The 14,248-nt window shown below is 41.5% G+C and overlaps 1 protein-coding gene across 4 annotated transcripts in view; it reads right to left on the bottom strand.

Annotated features, from left to right (window-relative positions):
• EIF2AK3 (eukaryotic translation initiation factor 2 alpha kinase 3) overlaps positions 1-8,846 on the bottom strand; it is a 66,200-nt gene extending 57,354 nt beyond the window's left edge. For 2 of the 4 annotated variants that reach the window (XM_036931067.2, XM_036931068.2), the window contains exon 1: positions 8,296-8,840. In XM_036931067.2, the coding sequence (XP_036786962.2) occupies positions 8,296-8,594 (299 nt within the window). In that variant the 5' untranslated portion in view covers positions 8,595-8,840. Of the gene's footprint in view, positions 1-8,295 lie in introns of all 4 variants that reach the window. The other 2 variants (XM_036931069.2, XM_036931066.2) reach the window with 2 other exon arrangements.
• Between the last annotated feature and the right edge of the window lie 5,402 nt (positions 8,847-14,248).

Raw genomic sequence — 14,248 nt, 5'->3', positions numbered from 1 at the left:
AAAGGTTTTCAGTGACCTTCTCCTAGTTGCCAGGCCCACTCTCCTCATCCAGTTTGCCCTCACAGCAGCTGCAGCTGAAACAGCAGCAGGCCCCTCACTCTAGACATTCTCCTTCCACTGGTCTCTAGGGCCCATCCCCACCGCCGCCTCATCCTTCCTGCTCTCAGTCTCCAGCAGGCCGGCATGGGGTTCCAGTTTTAGCCAGTGCCCACAGCTTCACCTGCAATGTGACAGCTCCCGAACCCATGCAGTACTCACACATCTCTGTCTCTCCCCCAACTCTAGTTGTGCATTTTCAGCAGGGCATACTTGTATCGTCATAGAGCATTAAAAAAGATCTGTCTCCCTCATCCTTCCCCATTCACACGTCTTGTAACACTTAAATCAGACATCAACTCTACCTTCTCCTTTGTGCTCTACATTTAGACAACAGTCATGTATTCTTGATCCTATTTCTGAAACTTCTTTTAAGTTTTTCCTTCTTCCACATTACCAGTGCCCTTGTCCTAGAACAGATTCTCATTTCTCAAAAGAACACCTTCAACGGCCTGACATAGTTTCCTGCCTCAGATCTCTTTCCCCACAGTTTTGTTTCTGTAATAGAGATCGGATGCACTCCTAACGCTCCCTGAGCCCCATGAATAATGGCTACACTGCATGGTATGGCCCATAAAGCCTTTCCTCTTATCTAGCATAATCCTCCCACCAAGTTCCTAACCTTTTCACATCTTAAATGATCTCATTTGCTCAATAAACATCACTTCTAATGAATTCCCCCATCTCTAGAGGAAATATTAAGTACCAATCAAAATATTCAGGATTCCTGGAAAGAAGTAGCTAAGATTAGCATTTTTAAGCTTGATATTCTAGTTTAAAGCCAAGAAACTTGCCTTTTTAATTAGCCCTCTCCTCACTGAATATCCGACTTCCATTGATAATGACAATCTCATGATACCCATTTGTACTTTTGCAGACCCATAGGTGTCTGGGTGGCCTCGCTTGGGAACCACTGCTCTGTGCCCTGCTGCCCTGACTGACCTAGACATGTCACACTCAAGGACTCGCTCACTTGATACCTCCATTCTCTTCCCACTGACACTACTCTTATGTACTTATCATCCATTCTACTGTAGTTAATTCTTTAACACAATGATCTCCCTGTCAGACTTGGGACTCCAGGACAAGCCCAGCAGTCCATTTATCTGCCCTCAGCATCCACGAGTGCCAAGTGCCTAGTGAAATGCAATCAGTGTTTGTTGTATGAACAAATGTTGGTAGGGCAGACACTATTATTCATACCTTTAAAAAAAGAGGTTGAGAAAGATATGAAAAGTTGTGACTTACCTAAGGTCATGCACCAAAGAAGTGGTTTTTGACAGAAGCATGAATTAAGGCTTCTAACTCTAATTCCAGCATTCTGTTAACTGTACGAAACAACTAATATATTGCTATCATGTGAAACCTTCATTCACTCCAGAAATTTCATCAAGATGCCATTTATCCTGTTATTGCTCTGATTATACCCTCAACTGAGCAGAAATGACCTTTTGCCACCATGAATACCCAATATAAAAAAACTATTTGCTCTACTATTTACAACAGCCAAAATATGGAGGCAACCTAAGTGTGCATCAGTAGATGAATGGATCAAGAAGATGTGGTACATATACACAATGGAATACTATTCAGCCCTAAGAAGAAAACAAATCCTACCATTTGCAACAACATGGATGGAGCTAGAGGGTATTATGCTCAGTGAAATAAGCCAGGTGGAGAAAGACAAGTACCAAATGATTTCCCTCATTTGTGGAGTATAACAACAAAGCAAAACTGAAGGAACAAAACAGCAGCAGACTCAGACTCCAAGAAGGGACTAGTGGTTACCAAAGGAAAGGGGCCAGGGAGGTGGGTGGAGAGGGAGAAGGGGTTTAAGGGGCACTATAATTCGCAATCACAATATAGGTAGGTCAAGGGAAGGCAGTACAGCACGGAGAAGACAAGTAATGACTCTATAGCATCTTACTACACTGATGGCCAGTGACTGCCATAGGGGGTTGAAGACTTGATAATATGAATGTTGAAACCACAATGCTGTTCATGTGAAACCTTCGTAAGATTCTATATCAATGATATATTTTTTTGAGAGGGCATCTCTCATATTTATTGATCAAATGGTTGTTAACAACAATAAAATTCTGTATAAGGGACTCAATGCACAGTCATTAATCAACCCCAAGCCCATTTCTCAACAGTCTCTAATCTTCTGAAGCATAACGAACAAGTTCTTACATGGTGAATAAGTTCTTACATAGTGAATAAGTTCTTACATGGTGAAGAGTGCAAGGGCAGTCATATCACAGAAACTTTCGGTTTTGATTACGCATCATGAACTATAAACAATCAAGTCAGATATGATTATTCGTTTGATTTTTATACTTGTTTATATGTGAATCCCACATTTCTCCCTTATTTTTTTTTTAATAAAATGCTGAAGTGGTAGGTAGATGCAAGATAAAGGTAGAAAACATAATTTAGTGCTGTAAGAGGGCAAATGTAGATGATCAGGTCTGTGCCTATAGACTAAGTACTAATCCAAGCTAGACAAGGGCAACAAAACATCCACGGATGCAGAAGATTTCTCTCAAAACAGGGGGGGTGAGGTTCTAAGCCTCCCCTCTGTTGATCCCCAATTTCTCTCCTGATGGTCCCCCTGCGACTGTGCCTGTCTTAGGTTGTTCCTCCCTTGAGGAATCTTACCCGTCTCTGGCTAACCAGTCATCTTCCGGGGCCATACAGGGAAATGTAAAGTTGGTAAGTGAGAGAGAAGCCTTATTGTTTGAAAAGGTTAGCTTTTTACTTCTTTGCAGATTTATGCCCTGTGGCTTCTATGCCCAGCATTTGTCCTGAGGTATCTTTACCACTTGGAAGAATTATGATACTCGGTAATTTTCGATATGAGGCATGAATTCTACTAAAGGGTTGTAATTAGGAAGGAAGAAGAAAAGCTATAGAAGTAGCAGATGGAAGAAAACACGGGAAGATTAATTACTTCTTTGACATATCTTCTTGTAGAGTAACATAAGCATGTATAGGTTTTAAACTACTAATTAAATTGCGCACACACATTAACATAATAGGAATACAGCTACATAACAAAAGCAGACCTACAATTACCAGCCATATCCAGTGAAACCAAGAAAACCAGTTAGGTACCCTAGGCATTTGTGAAAACTTATCAATGTATATCAATGATATTTTAATTAAAAAATTTGCTTTGACTTAAGTCACTCAGAATACCTATTTACAATTAAATTTATCAGTCTCATAAATATATGCTGAATTCTTTAATACAATAATTTTAAAGGAGGCTTGCTGCATATAGAAATTTCCCATGTGAAAGAAGCACATGACAGCTTATATCAATTAAACATTAGACACTTAATCTATTAAGTTTCTGTATTAACAACTGCTTATATTAAAATTGCACCTGTCCTTTCTTGGGGGAAAAAAGGGCCACAAAGTTAAAATACAATTTGGTTAAATGTGTTTTTTTGATGTAACCAAGAATCCTCTACCTAAACATATGCTCTCCATCAAGGAGGCATATGTCCTTGTTCAAAAACAAACTGTTACTAACTGGACTGTGTTTCTTAGTACTTACTTACTAAGTAAAACTTCAAATCAAACCTCCTTTATTTAAACATGTCACAAGACTAGCCATGTCCTAAACCAAAACAAATATAATGTCAAAAATTACCAACTACACTCTATAACGCTAACATATCAGCTAGACCTTAAAGAAATACAATCTACATTTTCAGTGTTGTACACAATATGAGAGTGTTGGATATCCTTTTCCTATTAGATGAAAATATTTCTGGTAGCACTTTTTATACTTGATTCTAGTAGACATTTTTAATCACAATGGTTATTTACAAATAGAATAGGGTGAAAAAAATAAAATTAACTGCCACCTCATAATTATTTCTGTAGCCTACAAGTTCTCCACTTTTTGTGTTTTAAAACATTTTGTAATAAAAATGTACAAGCAGGTCCTCTCTTAAAAAAAAAGGCAAAGAGCGAATGGAGTTCCCAGGCAGCATTTAGGGAATGAAGAGCCATGTCAAAGCTAAGGCTCACAGCAGCTGATAAAACCAGCAGCTCCAACAGAGAACAGTCTCCTTAATCATGTCACAGACTGTATCCAGAGTGCTGGTGTCAGTTAAGACAATTGCAGACAGGAAGATAGTCCATTATTCGCTTGATGTATTGATTTTGGCTTACAACTCACCTTGAACATAATGTATAAATTCTTCTTTAAAGGTTATTGTTAGTTAACTTTAAAAGTCTGGGGTCAGATAAGTGAGCAATGTTGCGACCAGATGACTGAGTTCCCTTTCAAGACTGTTCTGACATTCTATTATTCAATGGTCATATTAGTGAAAAAAAAAAAAAAAAGAAAAAAAGCTTGATTATGCATCTGGAAATCTGAGGAAGACTAGATTTTTGTACCATTGATTCACATCATATCAGTTTGTGAAAAGAGAGTGAGGAGAAATAAAAAAGCATTAAATTCTCTTACATTTGCAAAGTATTTCCATATTATCTCATAAATCCACAAAAATTCAGTTCACGGACAAATTAAAGAAGTACCACAGATTAACGTCAAATTTAGTAATGCTTTTGTTAGAGGGGAATTAGAGGCAGAGGAAAAGGAATAAATACTTTACGATGTAGCGTGGCAGTTAAGATGAAACTAGGTCTCTCCAACTTGTGAGGCTGTCAGTTGTTCTCAATACCAAGATGCCCAGCCCACTGCAGGAACCCCATGTAACACTTTGCAATTTGCTGTCTGGGTGGGACTCAGAAAACTGGTAACTTGTAACTTTTGCCAACTGCACAAACTTAAAAGTGAGGTGAGATTGTGACTTTCTTCCTAGCTTTCTGCAGTTGCCATTCCATTTAAATTCTAACTAAATGTAATGGTTAATAGAAGGAGAACTAACAAGACTGCTAATAGAAAAACAAGTGTATTTTAGCTACTTTTAAAAGAAAAAAATAGTGTATTCCCTCATTCACATGCTTGAAATACAGCGAAAGGAAATCAGTGAAACCTCCATCAAGAGGAAAAAAAAAACGAACCAGCGAGTTTCCTATTCTTGAGCATTAAAACACAACTCACAAAAATAGAGACCTTAATTCCCCACCTCCCTCTTTCTAAAACAATTTACAAGTACCATACTTCCTCACAGCTGTTTGTGATAAACGCTTAGTTAATTTAAATCTGTTTGCCTAATCCTCCTCCTTAAAACAAACAGGATATTGGTTATTATTATGGAACTGATATTATCTGGGTTTTACTTTTTTTTTTAAAGAACACTTAAGAAGTTTTATGAACTTTTTCTTCATCTTTTGTTGACTCTTTCAATGTACTTACCCACAGATTCTCAGACTTTCCACACTATCCTAAGCTACTCGGCGGATCCCCCTAAACCTGGGCCTCTCTCCCCCTAACCAATTCTGTTTGCTGAAGATCACTTAGTCTCTGCCAGGCAAAACTCCTGTATTTTCACTCTCCTTGTTTCTGTGAAAGAAGTGGTCCTCCCGCTTGCCAAATAGATCCTCTTCAACTACTTTCTCCCCCTCCTCTACTTATGTCTTTTTCAACCTGATCTACAGGTTCCCCCCTCTGAATGTATAAGATCAGAAGTCTCTGTTCCTAAAACTTGCCTTTCGTCAAGTTTAACAGTAAGGGAAGGAGGAAGTGAGGCTGAAAAGGATGAATCCTTAACCTCTTGCAATCTCAGTACCCTCTACTGCTTTACGTAAATTCTTCAAGTGCGCTCATCACCAAATCCCTCATTCTTCTCAGTCCTCACCTACACCTCCAATCTAGCCAGTTGGCATTCTGACTCCTTTGCTGGCTCATCCTCGCTGAAATACAAGGTATTTCCTGAAGTTTTGTCGTAAGCCTCCTCTTTCTCACAGTTTCAGCTGGTGACCCTGACTTCTCTCCAACTTTGGTCACTCACTTCGACTCGCCTATCAATCTCTCCTGCTGGATGTCCTGCCTGCACCTTTAAGTCACCATGCCCAACAATCTTACCTCTTCTCCCGTGCTCCCCTGAGTCTTTCAATTTTCTTGTGTGTGCCCTCACTGTCTGGCCACCCACTCTCCATCTGGACAGGGGTACCAAGGGAGAAGGAATCAATTAATTTGCCAGGAACCAAGATTCGATCTCTTATCTCTCAAATCTATCATTGCTGTTCTATATCCAGCCACTTGGTAGCAAACCTCTAATCTGCACCGCTATAACACTCTCCTTTTGGTACCCTTATTGCATGTTTTCAGAATACAGTATTACTGGAGAAATAAATATTCCTTAAGTAAAATCTTTAACCAGGTCAGGCACTCAAGATACTCTACTCAGTGCTTCTCAAACTGTAACATGCATGTGAATCACATGGTGATCTTGTTAAAATGCAGATAACTCAATCAGTGGGTATGGGTGGTGCTTGATTCTGGATTTCTAACATGCTCCCAAGCTGTTCACATGCTATTAGTTTAAGACTAATATATACAATTTGTTCCCAATGTACTTTTCCAGTCTCATTACCTACTCCTCCCTGCCCAGCACACATGTACGTCTGCATCTCTCATACACAGAAGACACAAACACACACAAATGTTCCCTAAACATACTTTCCAGCTTCTATACTTCTTGCTGTTTCCTCAAGTCCAGTGTCTGCCATCAGCAATCCTACTCACTTCTCAGAAACCAACCCATTCTGCCACAGACTCTTCTCACCTTACTCACATCACTTCTTCCCCCACCCCTGCTACTGAACACCACAACCACCTTGGGACAGTGACAGCAAATTCGCCTTTGCTCTGCACTGCCATTATGGATCTCCTCAGCTAATCCTCACTGCTACACTGCATATTCTGCCAGGAGGGCAGAGACTATCTGCCTGATCTCTGTAGCCACAGGGCATCTGGGGCCATTTTAAGTGCCAAAAAGTGCTTGCTGCAGTGGATCTGTATTTTAAGAAAAGTGAAGTCTTACTCTACTTCATGTAATTTGAGCAGGTCCTTCAGAAGTTTAAGATAAACAAAAACACTCTTCCAGGAAAGTTCATTCATTAGCAAAACCTATGAAATGTTGTCAATTATTTGCAGCTTAAAAGAGAAATAATCCACATATATGCATTCAAATAGTGCCTAGAGAACTATGCTAAGGTTCCCAGGTATACACAGTAAGGTTCTGGTATTTAACTAAAAATTAAATCTAATTTTTATGATCTAGTATTGCATATTATAACCTTACAATACTTTCCAATCCAGATTCTAGCCTTCCCTGGTTTATTTACCTAATACTCCTTTTATCACTCCATTTGTACATGGGACATCACTTTTCTTCCCAGGTGTGCTAAGATTAGCTGTCTGCAAAATACTTTACCATTAAAATGCCTTACATGTGTGTTCAGAATTTGAAAGGTGTTTTAAAACATGTTTCTTGGAGTTACATTTTTAAGGAGGCTAAGCAAACCAAGTAAGACAACTTGTTAAATGTTTATATGGTAAACCCTCTAAACATCAAAGAAATGCCAAAATTCAAGAACCTACCTATTGCTCTTAAACTTAAGTGTAGTCAAGAATTGTCTGGAGTCCTTGATCAACTTGCTGTTTCCAGATTCTTACCCAGAGAAAGTCTGATTCAGTACAGTTGGGTGGGGCCTAGAAAATTGTACAGTTTGTACACTAACCAGCATCCCCAGGTGATTCTGGTGCAGATGTTCTGCAGATACCAATTGGAGAAATACTGACTTTCAACCTTGGTCCAGGATCACTACAGGGCTGTGTTTAAAGGGAAATGTAGAAATCGCTTTGTAAAGTTCTTTTCCCAAACAGCTGTCATCCTAGCAGAGACAAGGGGTGATTCACGAAAGAAAAGGAGCAACGTAAAGTTCTTGAGGGCATGAAAAAAGCCCGAAAACAATGAAAGAGGTAAAGTGACGTCTTTGCTACCCCTGCGCTCCATTCTCCAGGCATACCCCAGACACCCTGGAGGACGGTGCTTTCGCCCAATGAGGACAGAGCGCCCGGGAGCACAGCGAGACCAGTCACTGGCTCGGGAGCTGGGAAGGCGGCCCCGCGCTCGCCCCCGGTCCCCGGCTCTCCTCCGCCAGCGAGAAGCCTCAGCTGAGGGGTATCCCTGTGCCCCGATGGTCCCTGGCGCGCGTAAACAAGGAGCCTCCGGTCAGTGGCTTCGGGGCTCAGCCCGCTCCGCTCACCTGCCGCGCGACCGCAGCTCGGCCTCTTCGTCGGGTTCCGGCTCCCTCGGCTCTGGCTCGCCAGCGGCCGCCGGCAGCGCCTCGGCGTCCTCCACCGTCACCTCAGCCACAGCCACGGACCCCGCCGTCGGCACCCGCGCGGCCGACGTGGGAGCGGCCGCGGCCCCCAGGCCGAACGCCGTCTCCGCCGTGGGCGCGGGGAGGTCGGGGGCGCGCCCCGTGGCCACCGTCCCCACCGCGAGCCCCAGCAGCAGCAGCAGCGCCCGCGCGAGCCGCCCCGGGCCAGTGGTGCGCTCCATCAGCGGCCCGCCCCACGCGCGGGCATGGAGGTGCAGCTGCCGCGGCCCGCCTCTCCCGCCGCTCGGAGCCCCCAACCAAGACAAGGACGCGCTAAGAGCTCCACCGCCAACCGGCCAGCCTGAACAGCCAGCCGCGTTTCCCCGGCCACGTCTTAGTCCGGCCTCTGCCACCGCCACCTGAGTGACAGCATCCCTGAGACATCGCCCATTGAGCAAACTTTCCGCGCATCTCCTCTCGGATTGGTTGCAGCCACCGCCACTCCGGGGACTCAGGCCCGTCCTTGTTGGAGAAGGTGGGCTTTCCCAGATGTCAACATCACGTTTGCCAATCAGATCGTATTGTCGTCTCCTGAGGCCCGGCCTTCTTCCGGACGCAGTTACCAATGAGAAGTGCCCCTCCCTGCAGTCTTCTTGCCTGATTGGTGAGTTACGCAGTTCCCGCAATATCTTTCGTGGAGCAGATTGGTCATAGCGGTGGTTGGCCTCGCCTCTCAAAGAGAGGCGCTAGAGGGAACTTGAAGATCATTGGTGAAAGTGGATGCTCCTCAAAGGCTGCTGTAACTTCTTTTTGATTGGTTGGAAGCGGTACTTAATACGTGGCTGATTCTGGATGAGGAGAGGATGGTCCCAAGTGAAAGAAGAGTGGGAGGAGAAGAGTCCCTGGTGGCGGGGAGGTGGCGGACCTTAAAGGTGCTTCCTCTGTGCCTCTTCTAAAACCCTGATCTGTTTGGAAAGGCAAAAGCAAAACAGGCAAAATAAGTGACCACACAAGGCACGTGATTCCTAGCACTGGAAGGGGTAGAGTGGATTCAGGAAAGGATCCTGCATGCGGCCACCACGACGCTGAGAATTACAGCCTGTGACCTGCAGATGATCCAGACTACCCCACCGGCCCCGTCCGTCGTTAAAGCGGAAGAAGCCCAGGTCCGCTGCACTTAACGTAGTTCATCTAAAGTCACATAGCTATTTACAGAATCGTGACTTGGTAACAAGCCTTCTGACCCTGGCTGCCATGCTTTGCACCTCACTATAGGGCTTCAATAAAGAAAGATAAAACTGCAAAAGGCCAAACTGGAGAAGATTTTAATGTTTTCTTAAGGCATTCAAAATTTTCTCATAGCAGTTAAGGTCACCCTGATGACTTCACCAGATGACTGAAACAGTGAGTTGTGGGTTTGGAAGATGCACCCATCAGCAGTGAATTCAAAGCAATAGCGTCAACGCTGAGGAGACTAGTTGAGAGGCTGAAGCTGAGACATGCTCCCATCAAAACTCGGTTAAGATTTTTTAAGATACTGCCATGTGAACAAGCTCATTTTTTCTGTCCCAAAGCAAAACACGAAAAGCCTGGCTTCCCCTCCACTCCTACCAGGTTTTCTAGCTCCTCAGTTCAGTCAAACTCTACAATGTTATAAGCTCCCTATCTTTAGTTCCTCATATCCTTATCAAACACCCTGCAGCCAGGCTTTCATGCCCACAACTGCTCTTGCTGAGGCCACCACTGGCTGCATTCAAAGGACAATTCTGTCTTATCAGGCTACATTTAACCCAGTAACTCAGTCTTACCTCTGTAAGACATTTTTCACTCATCTTCTGCTTCCCCATTAGCCAAGTCATAACCCTCATTAGGCTTCATTGTAACTTAATTATTCTTTAAAGACCTTATTTCCAAGCGTGGTTACAATCTGAGGCACTGGGATTAACAACTTCATATATATTTGGAAGAAGGAGGACACAATTCAGCCCATCAGGCCCAGATACTCACAAGACTTGTTCCCTCACTTCCTTTGAGGCTTTGTTACCTTTCCAGTGAATCCGCTCCTAACCAGGCTTTTTAAAATTGAAAACTCCCCCCGGCTTTAGTTCTTTCCTTAGACCTTAAATACTATAATTTATATATTTGTTTTGTTTATTGTCTGTCTTCCTCCACTTCTATATATGCTCTATGAGGATTTGCTCACTGATCTATTCCAAAAGCCTAAAATAGTGTTAGGTATTTAGTAAGCATTTAATAAATAGTTGTTGAATGAATAAATTAAACAGGACAGAGAGACAAGTGGAAAGAAAGGGATTGTAGTTGCTGTACCTAGAACATGGCGATGAAGGAAACAAGATCCCAGAATATCTTGAGGAAACAGGGGCATGCCTTCCACATTGAAAGAAGAGATTAGAAGGTGGAGATTAAGTTATTGTGAAATGAAGAGAAAATAGATGAGAGAGCTCAAACTAGTTGATCATTAATTAGTCATCAAAACAGAAAATAACATCTCCCGCCTAACTGAAAAATGTAATAGATAATATGAAGACAGTGTCAGAAAACTAACATTAGATGAAAAACAATTGTTGTCTACTTGTAATGGTCTGCTAGTGTATATATTTTAGCGAACCCAGTCTTCATGGTTTGGTAACTTTTCCAAAAAATAATCATGGCATGAACAGTAATTTGAACTAATGAACTAGGAGTCTGCTTGCCACCTGTAAATGATATGAAAGTTTCATTTATTTCTTTATTCATTACTATTCAGAGAGTACTATAGGAATAAAGATATGAACAAAGCAGACATAGTCCCTGCCCTTCTGAAGCTCAACATCTATCTAGTTATTGAGACAGACACCACTTTAATAATCACACATATATTATGTTGTGAAAATAAAGATAAGTGCTATGATGTAAAAGGCACCGACAGCAGAGAAAAGTGGTAGAAAACCCCAGTAAGGAGAGTCAAGCTTTATTTTATACTCAGGGAAATAACATGCAAATATTTCCATTTTGGAAAAGGAAGAAAAGTCCTGAGTCATAGTCAGCTTTCTGGGAAAATAACTTGAAGGAGGGAAGAGAGAATCTGCCAGGTTTAAGACAGTGTAGAGGGTCATGGTGACTGCACTGGGATCTGAGTCTGAGAACCTCAGGGAGGTGTAAGTAAAGTTGGGACCAGGCATGAGAGCTGATCAATGTGTCTGAGCCAGGAAAAGAAACTGCTGCTTGGGTGTCTGGCCAAGTCTTCCAGGTTTAGAATTAAGGTTCTAAAACTGAACTTGGTCCAGAAAGTTAGGAAAACAGGTCAGAGATTTAGAATCCTAGGCTCAATCCATTAACAGAGAAAGTCTGTATCTGTTGAGATTACATAAATTGTACATAACAAAAACCCGCTATATAGTGTTTGAAACATGTAAGGGACTTATTTTTCTTACTGAGGCAACAGTTCCCATTATGTTATATTTAGTTATGCTCCTTCTATTTTTCCATTCTTCATGTGTGACTTTTGTTCTTCGGGCATATCATTTCATGACGTCAGAACAGCACTCCAGCATCATTTCTTTATTACAGGTAGGGAAAAGGGGAATAACAAAAGACATGTACCACCTGAATTTGACCAGTGTCAGAGCTTTCCTAGAAGCCTCATGAGGGAACTTCTACTTATATTTCACAGGCCAAGACCAGGTCACCCTGAGCTGCAAGGGAGGCATGCTGCCACTCCAGACAAAACTGGGGTTCTGCTAATGAGGATGAAGGAGAAAATTTTAACCTGTGTTTTTGAAGTATGATACATGAATAAACTGTACCTACAGAAAGTGCATGCTTGGATAAGTTTCAACACCATAGAAAGTTTAACAGAACATTCCTATCACCTCCAAGAGATTCTTTATGTCCCTTCAGAGGGGACCCTTCTTTTCACCCAGTTGCCACCTAATCATTGATCTCTTCCATCACAGTAGACTTTTCTAGGATTTTTAGTAAGTGTAGTCATACAGTATATGCTCTTTTGTGTCTGGCTTCTTTTATTCAATATAACATTTTTAAATCCATGCATGTTGTATGTAGCAGTACTTAATTTATTTTTATTCCTGAGTAGTATTTTACTACATAAGTGCCACATTTGTTTATCCATTCACCTGTGGTGTGCACTGGGATATTCCCAATTTTTGACTATTACTAATAAAGCTGCTATGAACATCCATGCACAAGTCTTTGTGTAGGCAGAGGCTTTTATTTCTCTTGCATAAATACCTAGAAGTTGAATAACTGGCTTATGTGGTTGATGTCTGTTTAACTTTATAAAAATCTGCCAAACAATATTCATGCTCCAGCTAGATTAGTCAACTCCCAGGCGAAGGGTGTGAGAGTATAAATTTTTGTTGTTTTAACCACTGCATTTCGGATGGTTTCTTACACAGTATTATTATGGTTATAACGACTGCATATTTCACTGTGTGCCAAAATTTATTGGGTGCTTACCTGGATAAATTCTTCCATTTGTAAGTGTTTTGAACAGAAATTTCACAAAAGAAGATATGTAAATGTCCAATAAGCCAGTGTTCCAAAGTGGTTCCACTTTACACCCCCACCAGTGGTGTATGAGAGTCCCAGTTGTTCCAGACCCTCACCAACACATGATTTTGTCTTTTTGCTACTCTAGTGGGTATGCAGTGGTATTTCATTGTAGTTTTGGTTTGTATTTCCCTGATGATGATTTTGAGCACCTTTTAATGTGCTAGGGAAAGGAGGTAATTTTATTCTTGCAGGTATATGCAATTTTTCCAATTTGAAGGAGAGACACTGATTAGCCATGGAATTTGCTCTGTGCTCTGGGACAACCCGCTTCTCCCTACATCTCATGGTGTGTTCCATGTCACTTGCACCAGGTATTTTTTGTCATTTGTGCCAGGTGTACTCTGAGGTCATTTTCCCCTGGGGTTCTCAGTGGTCACTTCCACCAGGTATTTTCTTTGCTCACTTTAGTTCCATTTTTCTATAACATCATGTTTATGTTCTCTATTGAGAATATTTACACATTTTTACATTTAAAAAAATCTAAACAGTGAGGTAGAATAAATAAACACAAGTGCAAAGTATCATTTTATATCACTAACCAGAGATGAAATTATTTCTCATGTGGGACCACTAGTATATTCTTAACGGCCAGCAAGTACAGAATAAGATCATTTATTTTTTATTTTGTGTTTTTATTTGGATGATGATTTTTTAAATTAAATATAATCATAGGATCACCTGGCTAAACCTTTTGGGCATTTCAGGCCCAAGCCTGCCTATGTGTCTACCAAATAACACCAAATAGTACTATTTTAATGTCATAGGCAACACAGAAAAAAAATAGCTGCATATCTGTACATAAAAGATTTGTTACTGTCAAATAAAACCCAAAGGATGTGGTGTCCTCTGACAGTTACGTGTTCCACGTGGTTCAAATAAAGAAAAGTGGTGGGAAAATAAAATCATCACATAGCATGTAATTTTCTAAGTGGGCCAGACTGAAAACTGTATCTTAGCTGGGAGTATTTGGACAAGTGCTTCCAGCTCTGACGTAAGAGCTGGTTTTACAGCAAACATCTCACTAAGAATGACTGTAAAGTTCAATTTTTACAAAAACCAAAACCAAATCTTTCAAAGTATCAGAAAGCAGCCAAGGCATCTAGGACTTGAGGAAGAATGGAGAAAAAAAAGAAAGTGCAATGAAATCAGAATAACAGTCTCCATCATTTCCCACCTTGAGACATTTTGCTGAATTGTAAGTTACAGAGGCCAAGCAAAAGGTGCAGCTTAGAGAGCTTTTAGGAGTCTGACAGGGCTACCAAAACAAGACACGGAGCTCAGGGCTAGCAAGAAAGCCAGGATTGGAAAGGCTTAGATCCCA

Source organism: Manis pentadactyla, chromosome 2 (assembly GCF_030020395.1).
Source record: "Manis pentadactyla isolate mManPen7 chromosome 2, mManPen7.hap1, whole genome shotgun sequence".
Lineage (NCBI taxonomy): Eukaryota > Metazoa > Chordata > Mammalia > Pholidota > Manidae > Manis > Manis pentadactyla.
The sequence above is the reverse complement of the archived record's forward strand: the minus strand, read 5'-3'. Positions and strand labels throughout refer to the sequence as shown.